The sequence below is a fragment of the Schistocerca gregaria genome, chromosome 6, assembly GCF_023897955.1.
Source record: "Schistocerca gregaria isolate iqSchGreg1 chromosome 6, iqSchGreg1.2, whole genome shotgun sequence".
In the NCBI taxonomy this organism is placed as follows: Eukaryota; Metazoa; Arthropoda; class Insecta; order Orthoptera; family Acrididae; genus Schistocerca; species Schistocerca gregaria.
This window is the reverse complement of record NC_064925.1, coordinates 8,287,542-8,301,112: the sequence shown is the minus strand read 5'-3', so window position 1 is coordinate 8,301,112 and position 13,571 is coordinate 8,287,542. Positions and strand designations below refer to the sequence as shown.

The 13,571-nt window shown below is 44.3% G+C and overlaps 1 protein-coding gene across 1 annotated transcript in view; it reads right to left on the bottom strand.

Moving 5' to 3' along the window:
• Positions 1-13,571, bottom strand: part of LOC126278541 (protein cornichon homolog 4-like) — an 80,065-nt gene that overhangs the window by 48,115 nt on the left and 18,379 nt on the right. Inside the window, exon 3 of the mRNA XM_049978717.1 lies at positions 1,362-1,474. Coding sequence (XP_049834674.1) covers positions 1,362-1,474 — 113 coding nt within the window. The remainder of the gene's footprint in view (positions 1-1,361; positions 1,475-13,571) is intronic.

The following is a 13,571-nucleotide window of genomic DNA, read 5'->3' as shown; positions in this document are numbered from 1 at the left end:
ACAGCCAAGTTCCATCCCCATCCTTCTCGAATCCAATGAGATCAATGACCTTGCTGGTTGGTCTCCTGCCTCAAACCTACCCAACCCAACCCAACAAAGAGAACCCTGTAGAAACACCCCCCCCCCCCCCCCCCCCAATGAACAGTATTTTTAAAAAAATGGTGGAGAGCACATAAATCATGATACAATTATAATCACAACAACTGGAAGCAGCAATACATCATCAACCAACTATGGAAATCAAGCCTGTGTAACAAAAGCATGTCAACAGAATCTTTCTACTGAAGCTTTAATTTTGCAGTGAGTAGCATGTGGGGTCCTGCTCAGTCATCTCATATAGGGTGCCTAAAGGATGCTGCATTCTCAGAATGCTATACAACAATTCAAGCAAACAACATTAATAGTTTTTGTTACGGTAAAGAAGACAGACAATACTTAACTTTGTATTACAAGAACATGTCGCACGTGATTGGTGACAGGCAGTCAGTCAATGTCTTTCTCTATATACTATGTTGATCCAAGCAATGGGTATGGCTCACTAATAAGTGCCATCTTAGTGCACTCCTAGTGGTGGTCTAGTACTGTGTGGCTGAGGCTGGCAGGAGTGGCACTTATATTCTCCTCATATAGAGGCCACTCCTGTCGTGGTGTGGTCCTAGCCAGCAAGCTATTGGCTGACGTCATCTCACAGCCTTCTCTGCTCTTCTGTTCTTCATCTTCATGCCACCACTTTTTGTTAGGCCGAAACATAGAATATGTTCATCTACACCGTATTACAAAATTTACATTAAAAATTTTTCAGAAGTTCTGCAGCTTGTACATCATGATGTACAAAGATGTTCAGTGCCAGATGTAATTATAGTTACTATCACTGATAATTGAAATAGTAAAATAAAACAGTAATGTCCTAACACTGAGGAAACAACACAAACTTTGAACAAAAAAAAAAATCCTCTTTTCATTTCTTCTTTTGATACACAAGAAAAAATATAGGATTCATACTACCAACAAGAAAGTCATTGGAGTAGAAGCACTAAATTAGCTTTGAAAAAGAGTGGGCTGTGGTATGACAGGTGCAGCTATGGCATGGTGCAAAATCCTTGAAAACTTAACAGAGGTACGGCATTGGTGGCATTTCAGTTCTATGAGTGTCAAATTGCCTATTGGTACAATATGAAAGGTCAAAGCACATCAACATTGCAACTTCACGGGAATCTCAAGTTTTAAAACAGCAACAAAGACAGTGATGTATTCGTACATGTTAGTCAACATAATAGAGATCATTATGATTCCTATACCTTACACATCATCATATCTCACAGAACAAAGTTTTCTTTATTTCTCAAATTGCATATACTTACTCCCAAACAAACCAGCCTGTTATGGGAACATTCATCAGGAAAAGACCCCAATGGCCATGCAGCAAAAGTAAGACTTCAATAAACAGCTGTGCTACGATTTTTGGAATAGTCCACTGGAAAGATGAAACACACACATCAGTTGCAAATAAGTACTTGACAAACAAACAGAACATCAATTATGGTGAAACAAAACAGAAGAAAAAATAGAACAGAATTATTAGTGCTCATGTTAATCTGCATTACCAAATAAGGTCAGCTATTTATGGTTTATTATTATTATTATTATTATTCAATATAGTGCTACATTAAAGTAGTTGGAAATGAAATATGGATACAGTTTCACAGTGATGTAGGTGAGGTTTTGTTTAAGGCAGTATTTATTTAGTTATTTGACCTAGAGCAGTATACAGTGACCACAAAAAGCTTCATCAGGATATTAGGATAGAGACAGGAATAAAATTTATCTTAATTGTGAATTCCATGACTATTACCTTAATTATTCCTGAAGTCATTGAAAATTTTTACCATATGATTACTCTAATTGTTATTAATATCACTATATTCTTTTACAATACATAACAATATGTAACTTGCAAGCCTTGAATACATCCACTTTGCTGAAAGATGTTTTTTGCTATCTGATTAAGAATAGCGCACAATAACAGTGGGACCAATGAGAGAGAGAGAGAGAGAGAGAGAGAGAGAGAGAGAGAGAGAGAGAGAGAGAGAGATGAACTCAGTTAAACATCTGAACAAAGATACAAAGAAAAAGTGGGGAGAACTAATTAACAACTAAATGGAGATTGGGGTGTGGGGATAGCAATGGAAATGAAATTATTGTCAAGAAAATCAAACCATAAGAAAGGAAATATTAACAAATGGAATCAAGATTTTAGCAGATAATGTGCAAAGTTTCCCACACAAATGAAAATGCAAAGCACTCACAGCCATGGAAATAACAATGAAAGACAAAGTCAAACAATGGAAACTCCAGGTAAGAATATCAACCTTGTTGGAAAAGACAGATTGTTACTTACCATGACGATAACAGGCGTGATTAAAATGCCAATGGCATTCTGATCTGAGCTGCAGGAGTTGGTGGTCCTGTGTGTGTGAGGTGTGCTTGCTTGTGTGAATGAATGGTGTGTGTTTCCTTTTTTCCAATGAAGACTGGAGCCAAAAGCTTATGTAAGTGTCTTTCGACTGCACCTGTCTGTTATCTTTACGGTAAGTAGCAATATATCTTTTTCTACATTACAACAAAAAACAAGAATTTTGTGTCTCCATTTATTGATGGTGTTAGCCCTTCTCTACATAACTCATCCTTCATCTCATGGATTTCATTTTCAAGAAGTCACAGTGTGTACCATGTTATCACTTGTTTATCATACCTCATCATCCTTAACTACCAATCTAGTGATTCCAAAATCAGCATAGAACTACAAGCATAAAACAGAGACAAAAACAGTGTGATAAGTTAACATACTATCAAACTAATAAGTCACTGTAGGCAGAAATCAGAAATTTACTAGAATTTCTTCAATAAGTTACTTAAGCTTTAGCAAATTACCCTACATATTTTTGTTGATAAGCGCTGTTACAAATATGGGATAGGACGGGCACGGGAACAGGAATTATCAATCCTCTGCCTAGTTTGATGTGACCTGCCACAGCTTCCTCTCCTGTGCCAACCTCTCCATCTCAGATTAACACTGCACCCAACATCCTCAACTGTTTGTTGGACATAATTCAATTTCTGCCTTTCTCTGACAGTTTTTAACCTCTAACCTACACTCTAGTACCATGGAAGTTATTTCTGTTCTTAACCCATGTCCTAGCATCCTGTCACTTCTTCTTGTGTTTTCTAAGTAGTTCCTTCTTTGTGAATTCCCCAGAGAACCTTCTCGTTTCTTATATTCTCAGTCCACTTACATTTCAACATTTTTCTATAGTACTGCGTCTTTCTGGTTTCTCCACAGTCCATCATTCACTTCCATTCCATGCTGTGTTCCAAACGTACATTCCCAGAAGTTTCTTCCCCAACACAGGCATTTGTTAGTCCACTCATAACACAAATAAAGGCTAAAATTATAAGAGGGCCATCCACAAGCTGCACTTGTGCATTGTATAGATCAGATGTTAACAATGTATGTATATGGAGGCAGCCAATGGATGGATAGTAACAAATAGCCAAAGATCAGTTTTTAACCAGATCTTCATGGAGAGATATACGAATTATTCACATTATGTCGATGGCATTTTTCAAATTCTGCTATTTCGATCTATCAGCATTTCCATTATTGATATACAGTACAACTTTTTAAACTGAAATGGTTATTACTGAATTCATTTGAAATATGAAATCTCAATTGAGTTGACAGACTGAACTGTAACATAGCCCAACATCTAGGTTTAATTGGAAGATGACGCACTGTTTGAGAGATGTCTAAGCCAACAAATGTGAAGATGAGATGTTGTTTGTGGTAACAGACTGGTCTTCATGCCACTGGTTTTACAAATTGCTGCTCCACCATCTGACTTTAAAAGTTCTATTGTGACTGGCATTACCAACACACATTTCAATGTAAGAGTGTGGGCAGTGCCTCTTACAGTTTTAAGCAAATGAAAATAATTCTTCTGGTTTCATAAAATGAATACCAGTACATTACTACAATGGAGAAATATAAATAAAAGCTACCTACCATCTTTAAGTGAAGTGTTGACTGGGAGACAGGTATACAGGAAGTAGTGATGACAACTGGGATATGAAACTTATTTATTCTTCAGTGCAGAACAGTAGTTTACACACATACACACAGATACACTCTTTTGGTGTGCAATGCAAGAAAAGAGCTTTCTGAAAAGACTTTTAGCTTGCTTTTAGATACAGAAACTTAAAGAGAGATACATACTGGACACGACAGAATGGAATGACAAAAAATTCCACAATGCATTTCAAGTGGTAGTATTCACACAGACTGTCAACTGAGTGCAATGTGATAGAATGTTACAAGCAAGGTTTCTCTGGAACAAGGTTTTGTTGCTGACACAGTCTGCTAGCATTAGAAGTTCATCTTTTCTTCCTATACTAATTCATGTGTCTCTGGAGCCTGTTCGGACTATCAACAGATAGGGTTTCATTAGGCATGGCTTACACCTAGACAGGACTGGGAAGGAAAGATGGGTACAGCTGATTCATGAAAGTACAGAGGGTGGATCTCGGGCCACACATGGTCAAATACCTGTTATGTGCATGAAAAGTAGGTCTTCTTTAGGATAAATCCAGACAACAGGTTCCCCTACCTAAAGAGTATCTCCAGCAATTTAAAAAATAGTGAAACAATCTCTCACAAGACAGATTTGAACACTTCAAATATCAGACATACCAGATGTCACAAAGACAAACAAACCACTGGAAAGAGTAACATGGGGCATTTCACAGACTTAACAATTCTCCAACGAGACATGCAATCAATAAAAAATAAAATACAACAATTAGAAGTTGAGCTCCGATCTTTGAAGTGCAAAGTAGTTTGTGTTACTGAGCACTGGTGTAGAGACACAGAAATCCAACATGTAGTATTATCATTGTATGAAAGGGCAAACTCTTACTGCAGAACTGCTTCAAGGGATGGGGGATCATGCATTTATATCAGAAAAGGAACACAGTTCAAATCAAGACATGAGCTCGGTACAGTAAGTGAAGACAAGCACTTTGAAATATCAGCTATTGAATGAACAGGGCTTGTTATTACCAAGAGATTAATCATTTTGTGTTTGTATAGATCTTCCAGTGGTAGTGGTGGACACTTGTTTTTTTTCAATAAATTAACAGAAGTTCTAGATCAAGACTCAGGTACAAAGTCAACATAATTCTGTGTGGGGACATTAACAGCAACACTAATATCATAAATGAATCCAGCAGCACACTCACAAACATCCTTCAAAGTTTTGGCATATCCCTATTGTTCAATAGTGCAACAAGGGTTACTACAATGACTGCATCAGTAATTGACCATGTGATCACAAATATGGACATGGAAAATTTTGATTTAGCTGTAAAAGATCTTGGACAATCAGATCATCTCTGTCAAATAACAACAGTAAAATCAGGCATCGAATCATTCCCAAAACTACAAGCCTAGAAACGACATCCATTAAAAAGGAAACTAAAAGATTTTTCAAAAGAATTAGCAAAACAAAGCTGGGATGAAGTGTATAAGGAACCCAATGTGAATATCAAATTCTATAAATTCTCCACATTATTTAAATTGAACTTTGAAAAGACATTTCCAAAAGTGTGCATGCCTGTATCAACATCTCACAAAAACAGATGGATAACAGCAGGTGCTAAGAAGACCTCCCAAACACTTAAATAATTCAGTTAAATTAAAGAGAGTTGTCATGATCCAGAATTCTTAAATTTCTATTATACATAGAAAAAGAGCTATAGGAAGGTGCCGATTGCTGCAAAAAAGTAATTTAATGACAAAACAATATATAATGCAGAGAATAAAAATGGCTCTGAGCACTATGGGACTCAACTGCTGTGGTCATCAGTCCCCTAGACCTTAGAACTACTTAAACCTAACTAACCTAAGGACATCACACACATCCATGCCCGAGGCAGGATTCGAACCTGCGACCGTAGTAGTTGCATGGTTCCGGACAGCGCGAAGCAAAGCAGTCTGGGACGTTATAAAAAAGGAAATGCGGGGAGGCAAAATAATGCAGAATAACATAATGCTAAGGTATATCTACAAACAAAGATGATGTAACTTACCAAACGAAAGCATTGGTATGTTGATAGAGAAACAAACAAACACAAACACACAAATAAAATTCAAGCTTTCACAACCCACGGTTGCTTCATCTGGAAAGAGGGAAGCAGAGGGAAAGATGAAAGGATGTGGGTTTTAAGGGAGAGTGTGTGTGTTTGAGGTTTACGGGCGCTAAACAGCGTGGTCATCAGCGCCCAAACGCATAAAAACAGGAACACATGCAGTGAAGGGACTAAGACGAACAGCGAACAAGGAGAACAGCTAAAAGACACAGACCTGATGCAGTTCCAAATCCTCACATACAGAGGCAAAACAAGAGGAGAAGGAACACACTAAAAAAGGAAAGGAAACACAAGGAAATGAGAACGGAAATTGAAGGGAAATAAGGAGGTAATCGCGACTGACGGACCTCTTACCTAAAACCTGGGTGAGCCAGTCACCCAGCAGCACATTAAAACCCTCTCCCTAAAATCCAAGGCAACAAATTGGACAGGACACAAGACCGTAAGACCTTAACCACAGTCGTTGTGTCGTCTTGCAAAATAGAGGGCAAATCCAGTGGCAAAGAAACCACTGCCCTCTGGTCAGAGAATAAAAGACAGTCAAGTAAAACGTGGCAGACAGTAATCTGGACGCCACAAGCACTGCAGATTGGGGGGTCCTCCCGCCAGAGTAAAAAACCATGCGTTAAGGGACTGTGCCCGATGCGAAGGCGAGTCAGGAGAACCTCATCCCGCCTGCACGGTTGGTAGGACATACGCCATGGCCGCGTGGTGGCCTTGACCAGACACAGCTTATTTCCACCGACTGCCAGCCACTCCTCTTCCCACTGAAGCATAACACGAAAACACGGGAGGGAGGTAACAGCATGGAGGGGGACGGCACATTCAACAATGTAAAGGAGGGAACATGCATCTTTGACAGGAACATCCGCCAGCTCATTTCCCCTAATACCCATGTGTCCTGGCACCCAGCAGAAAGAAACCTCCTTCTCCTGCCATTGCAGGTGGAGTAGGGCATAATGGATGTTCTGGACTACCGTATCCGCTGGGTACAAGTGTTGCATGGTCTGAAGGGCACTCAGGGACTCAGAACAGATGAGAAACTTAAGACTAGGAACACATCTCATGCCCTCCAATGCTCGCAAGATCGCAAACAATTCGGCATCAAAGATGGTAAATGCCGCAGGAAGATGTAACTTGACGACTCGATCAGGGAAAACAGAAAACAACAGCACAACCAACAGAGTCCCCCTGTTTAGAGCCATCTGTAAATACTGGTACATGGTCGGGATGCTGGCGTAAAATATCGGAAAATAAGGAGGTAAAAACAAATGCAGGAGTGCAGCTCCTCCGGTACTCCGACAAGTCTAAAAGGACACTGGGCCTCTGGAGCAACCAGGGAGGCAGGCGAGTAAAACCTTGTCGTTGGGGGGCCACACGCTCCACACAAAGGGACTCAAGCAAATGCTTGACACGAATCCCAAATGGTATCGTTGCCCTGGGACGACTGGAAAAGAGACGCTCCATAGGCGGTCGGACAACGGTAGGGTATGCAGGGGAGGTAGGACAGGCAAGGAATTGACACACCCATTGCACCATGAGGAGTTTCCGCCGGATGGCAAGCGGCGGTTTCCCTGCCTCAGCACACAGGCTGGGGATGGAACTGGTACAGAAGGCATCAGTTGCCAGCCTGATACCCTCATGGTGTATTGCATCAAGAATCTTCAGATATGAAGGCCTCGATGACCCATACACGGTGCAACCATAGTCAAGAAGCGATTGGACAAAAGCCCTATAAAACTGCAGCAGACAAGTCCGATCTGCTCCCCACGACCGATGACTCAGACACTTCAAAATATTCAGTGCCTTCAGGGCCCCGCACCTTGAGGTCTTTCTAAGGTGAGGCAACCACGAGAACCTGGAATCAAAAGTGAGGCCCAGGAACCTCACAGTGTCTCTAAAAGGAATAACGGTGTCCCTCAGACGCAATTCAGGGCAGGTAAAAAGATGTTGAGAACGATTAAAATGAACACACACACATTTGTCTGCACAAAAGGTAAAACCCGTCTTCACAGTCCATGCCTCTAAGTGCTTTATCGTAAGCTGCAACTGCCAACTAGCAGTGACAAGACTGGAGGAAGAACAGAAAACAGCAAAATCATCCACAAACAAGGAGCATTGGGCAGGACTCCGGATAGTGGACGTGATACTGTTAATGGCGACGGCAAAGAGGGTGACACTTAAAATGCTTCCCTGAGGAACACCATTTTCCTGCATGTACAAATCAGATAGCACATTACCAACCCGATATCGAAAGAGGTGATGGGAAAGAAAGGGCCAAATGAAGATGGGGAGATGGCCACGAAAGCCCCACTCATTGAGTTGATTGAGGATAAGTCAGTGCCAAGTAGTGTCATATGCCTTATTAATATCAAAGAATACACCTAGGCAATGCTGGGTACGTAGGAAGGCCTGCTGGATGGCCTCCTCAAGCAGGGTCAAGTTATCTATAGTTGAACGACATCTCCGAAAGCCACACTGAGAGGGGCTAAGGAGCTGCCTGGTCCCGAGTAGCCAAACCAGGCGACAGTTGACCATGCGTTCCAACGTCTTCCCGACACAGCTCGTCAAGGCAATACTTCGATAACTACTGGAATGCGTTCGGTCCTTCCCTGGTTTGAGGAGGGAAATCAAAATCGCCTCCCGCCACGAGTCAGGGTACGTGCCGGATAACCACATCATATTAAAACAATTCAGGAGAACTTCCTTGGAAGGCAGCAACAAGTGCTGCAGCATGCTGTATCGGATCTGATCATGACCAGGCGCAGTATCATGAGCCACAGACAGCGCCGAATCCAGTTCCCACATTGTGAAGGGGCGGTTGTAGAGTTCAGAATTTGGAGACCGGAAGTCCACGTGACCCCTCTCGATGGCAGTGCGGTAGCGGCAGAAATCTGGATCACAGTTAATAGTGGCGGTAGATTCCACAAAATGCTTGGCCAGTGTCTGGGCTATGTCTCTCGGCGCCGTGAGGAGACATCCCTGATGCGGCAATGCCATGACAGGTAGGTGGCTGCGTTTCCCGGAAATCGTCCTGATGGCTTCCCATACTTTCGTAGAACTAGTGGAGCGGGAGAAGGAGTTCAAGAATGATTGCCATGACCGTCGTTTGTTCTCTTTAATCACTCGCCACGCTTTGGCCCTTGCCACCCGTAAGGCCACAAGATTGACAGCTGAAGGACAGCACTTGAAGCGGTGCAGATCTGCACGGTGGGCTCGGATGGCTGAGCGGCACTCAGCGGTCCACCAAGGGACAGGACACATCTTGGGATAACCGGATGACCGTGGGATTGACAATTCAGCAGCATGGGAGATCACGGCTGTAACATGGTCTACCCATTCGTGGACGCTGGCACGGTGTTCCAAAACAGCCAGTTGGCTGAAAAGTGTCCAGTCAGCTCTGCAGAGGTGCCACCGGGCGGGCACTGGTAATGCCACAGCCTCATCCAGGAGGCGAATCCAAATGGGGAAGTGGTCACTAGAATGGAGGTCAGGGGCAACCTCCCACAGAGCAGAATCCGCGAGTGCTGGAGAGCAAAAGGAAAGGTCAATAGCTGATGACAACCCGGAAGCAGTACAGAAATGAGTGGGAGCACCAGAGTTGAGGATGCACAGTTCTTCAGACATCATGAGGCTTTCCAGAATGCGACCCCTGGGGCAAGTAGTCGAAGAGCCCCATAAGACATTATGAGCATTGAAATCCCCCAGAAGAAGAAGCGGGCAGGGGAGTTGGCTAATAAGGTCTGTGAGAGACTCAGAGTCTATTGCATCCTGAGGCGGTAAATAAACTGAACAGACTGTGAGTCTCCGACCCACAACAAGGTTAACTGCAACTGCTTGCAAGTCTGTAACGAGACGGAGCTCAGATGAGTGGTGCATCTCATGGACAAAAACAGCAACACCACCCTTTGCCCTTTCCCCCGTCAGATCATCTATTCGATATACGGTATAGCCCCGTAAAGAAGGAGCATCAGCGGCCCTAAAATGTCTCTCTTGGAGACATAAGCACAAAGGGCACTCTTGTACAAGGAGTTGTAATTCAGCCACATGCGTCCTGAACCCATTCAGGTTCCACTGTAATATGGGAGCCAGTGACCAGGGTGGCTGAACTTTCACCCTGCCTCTGTGCTTTGGAGGAGAGCCCGTACTGGCCGGAGATTTATTCCTGGGGCGAGAAGAATGCCCCTGGTCGACATCAAAGTCCATCAGCTCCGATGACGACCCACGGGAGATGTCAGACAGTACGATGGCCTCATCATCGGACCGACCCTGACTAGTCTCCTCAGGTGGCAAAACCTTCACTTTCGGCGTCTTTGTCCTGGGGGGCTTTTAATGCAGAGCCTTGTCAACAGGTGGAGCTTTACTCGCCTTGGCAGAAGGCGCCATATGGGGAGAGGCAGGAAGTACCCCAATGTCAGCAACCACGGCCTTGTCCGAAGTTGCACGGAGACCACAGGTTTCAAAACAACCGCAGCAGCACAACTGCACTGGCAAACGCAGGTATTAGTGTTAACACTAGCAACCTCCGTTTGCGTAGCAACAGTGGCCATTTGTAGCAGTTTTTTCAGAGCGGAAGCGAAAGATGTCGTACACATGAGGTTGCATGGCCTTAAAGAGCTTCTTGGCCTCACCATAGGGGATGCGCTTAGATGTTTTAATCTCCTGTACCTTCCGTTCTTCGAGATAGATGGGGCAGATCCGGCTCCAGGCAGGGTGACTCCCAGAGCAATTCACGAACTTCACAAGCGATGAACAATCGGCTCCTTCATGGGCAGGCTGACCACATTTACCAGAAGTGGCTATCCCATTGCACCTCAACGTAGTATGCACAAAGTGCTGACATTTAAAACAGCGCATTCGGTTGGGGAAATATGGCCGAACTGGCAAACGTAAGAACCCCGCTTTAACATGTTCTGGGAGTCTTGGGCAACTGAACGTGAGAATAAACAAGTCGGATTTGACTAGGCCTCCATCTACTCGTTTCATAATATGCTGCACGTCACTTTGTCAGCCCACTCAGATTTTAACTCGTCTGTGGGGATATCCACCAAGTACCTACATGTCACAACACCCTTACTATAGTTCAACGTGGAGTGGAGCTTGGTCTTGATAGCGTACTCTCCAAGACAGGTTTCTTTCCAAAGAGAAGTGACTTGACGGGAACTAGAAGTCTCAACTAACAGAGTACCATTGCGCAGTCGCTTAACAGATTTGAGTGTACCTGCAATTCCCTCAAGACCCTTGTGGATGTAAAAGGGAGAAACCCTCTCAAAGCTACCCTCCTTACGTTTAATAATCAAAAACACATTCTGATTATCAGCATGTGCTCTGTTACGACAGTCTGATAAATCTCTAACAACACCAGGCGCTGGAGGACTCGCAGCATGAAGTCGCTTTTTCGATGAGGTGTGTTTTCCTACCAGTGGTCCACCCAAGCCACTGGTAGGGGGAAATGTAGAGGTCAAAGGGTCCATTGCGGTCCCCGAGCAGCTAGGGAACTAAAGGTCTGCTCAGACAGAGCCCTGCGTGCCTGAGTAAGCCTAATACAACTGGGTTGCAGCAGGTGCCCCAGAGGTTGCCCGCTTACGACTGTTCCACCCCAACAGCCATGAATCTTATAGGCGCGGAGCACACCGTAAGATTGAGTTTTTTTTTTAGAGAGGTTGGCCTTCCTCGCAATCCAGGCAGTCAAGCCAAGATTACCATTCCCTGCAGCACACAACATTCCACTGCCGCACCATACGGTGGTCGCTGAAGCATGTCCGGGGGTTACGGTGACAGGAGACTGGCGGCGCTCACCAGTCCCCAGCTCAGGACCCCGAGGTCGCCAAGCCCGTTCTCAGCAATTGAATGCTGAACCCCTGGGGGCTTTAAGGGAGAGGGTAAGGAGTCATTCCAATCCCGGAAGTGGAAAGGGGGGAAAAGGGACAGGTATACAATCGCACACGCACGCACACACACATCCATCCGCACATATACAGACACAAGCAGACATATGTAAAGGCAAAGAGTTTGGGCAGAGATGTCAATCGAGGTGGAAGTACAGAGGCAAAGATGTTGTTGAATGACAGGTGAGGTATGAGCGGCGGCAACTTGAAATTAGTGGAGGTTGAGGCCTGGCAGATAACGAGAAGAGAGGATATACTGAAGGGCAAGTTCCCATCTCCGGAGTTCTGATAGGTTGGTATTAGTGGGAAGTAACCAGATAACCCAGATGGTTTAACACTGTGTCTAGATGTTCTGGCCGTGCACCAAGGCATGTTTAGCCACAGGGTGATCCTCATTAACCTGTCTGCCAGTGTCCATTCATGCGAATGGACAGTTTGTTGCTGGTCATTCCCACATAGAAAGCTTCACAGTGTAGGCAGGTCAGGTGGTAAATCACATGGGTGCTTTCACACGTGGCACTGCCTTTGATCATGTACACCTTCCTGGTTACAGGACTGGAGTAGGTGGTGGTGGGAAGGTGCATGGGACAGGTTTTACACCGGGGGCGGTTACAAGGGTAGGAGCCAGAGGGTACGGAAGGTGGTTTGGGGATTTCATAGGGATGAACCAAGAGGTTACGAAGGTTAGGTGGACGGCGGAAAGACACTCTTGGTGGAGTGGGGAGGATTTCATGAAGGATGGATCTCATATCAGGGCAGAATTTGAGGAAGTCTTATCCCTGCTGGAGAGCCACATTCAGAATCTGATCCAGTCCCGGAAAGTATCCTGTCACAAGTGGGGCACTTTTGTGGTTCTTCTGTGGGAGGTTCTGGGTTTGAGGGGATGATGAAGTGGCTCTGGTTACTTGCTTCTGTACCAGCTCAGGAGGGTAGTTGTGGGATGCGAAAGCTCTTTTCAGGTTTATGGTATAATGGTTCAGGGATTCAGGACTGGAACAGATTCGTTTGCCATGAAGATCTAGGGTGTAGGGAAGGGATCGTTTGATATGGAATGGGTGGCAGCTATCATAATGGACATACTGTTGCTTGTTGGTGGATTTGATGTGGATGGATGTGTGAAGCTGGCCATTGGACAGATGGGGGTCAACATCAAGGAAAGTGGCATGGGATATGGAGTAGGGCCAGGTGAATCTGATGGAACCAAAGGAGTTGAGGTTGGAGAGGAAATTCTGGAGTTGTTCTTCACTGTGAGTACAGATCATGAAGATATCATCAATGAATCTGTACCAAACTTTGGGTTGGCAGACCTGGGTAACCAAGAAGGCTTCTTCTAAGCGGCCCAGAAATAGGTTGGCGTACGAGAGGGCCATCCTGGTACCCATGGCTGTTCTCTTTAATTGTTGGTATGTCTGGCCTTCGAAAGTGGAAGTTGTGAGTCAGGATGAAGCTGGCTAAGGTAATGAGGAAAGAGGTTTTAGG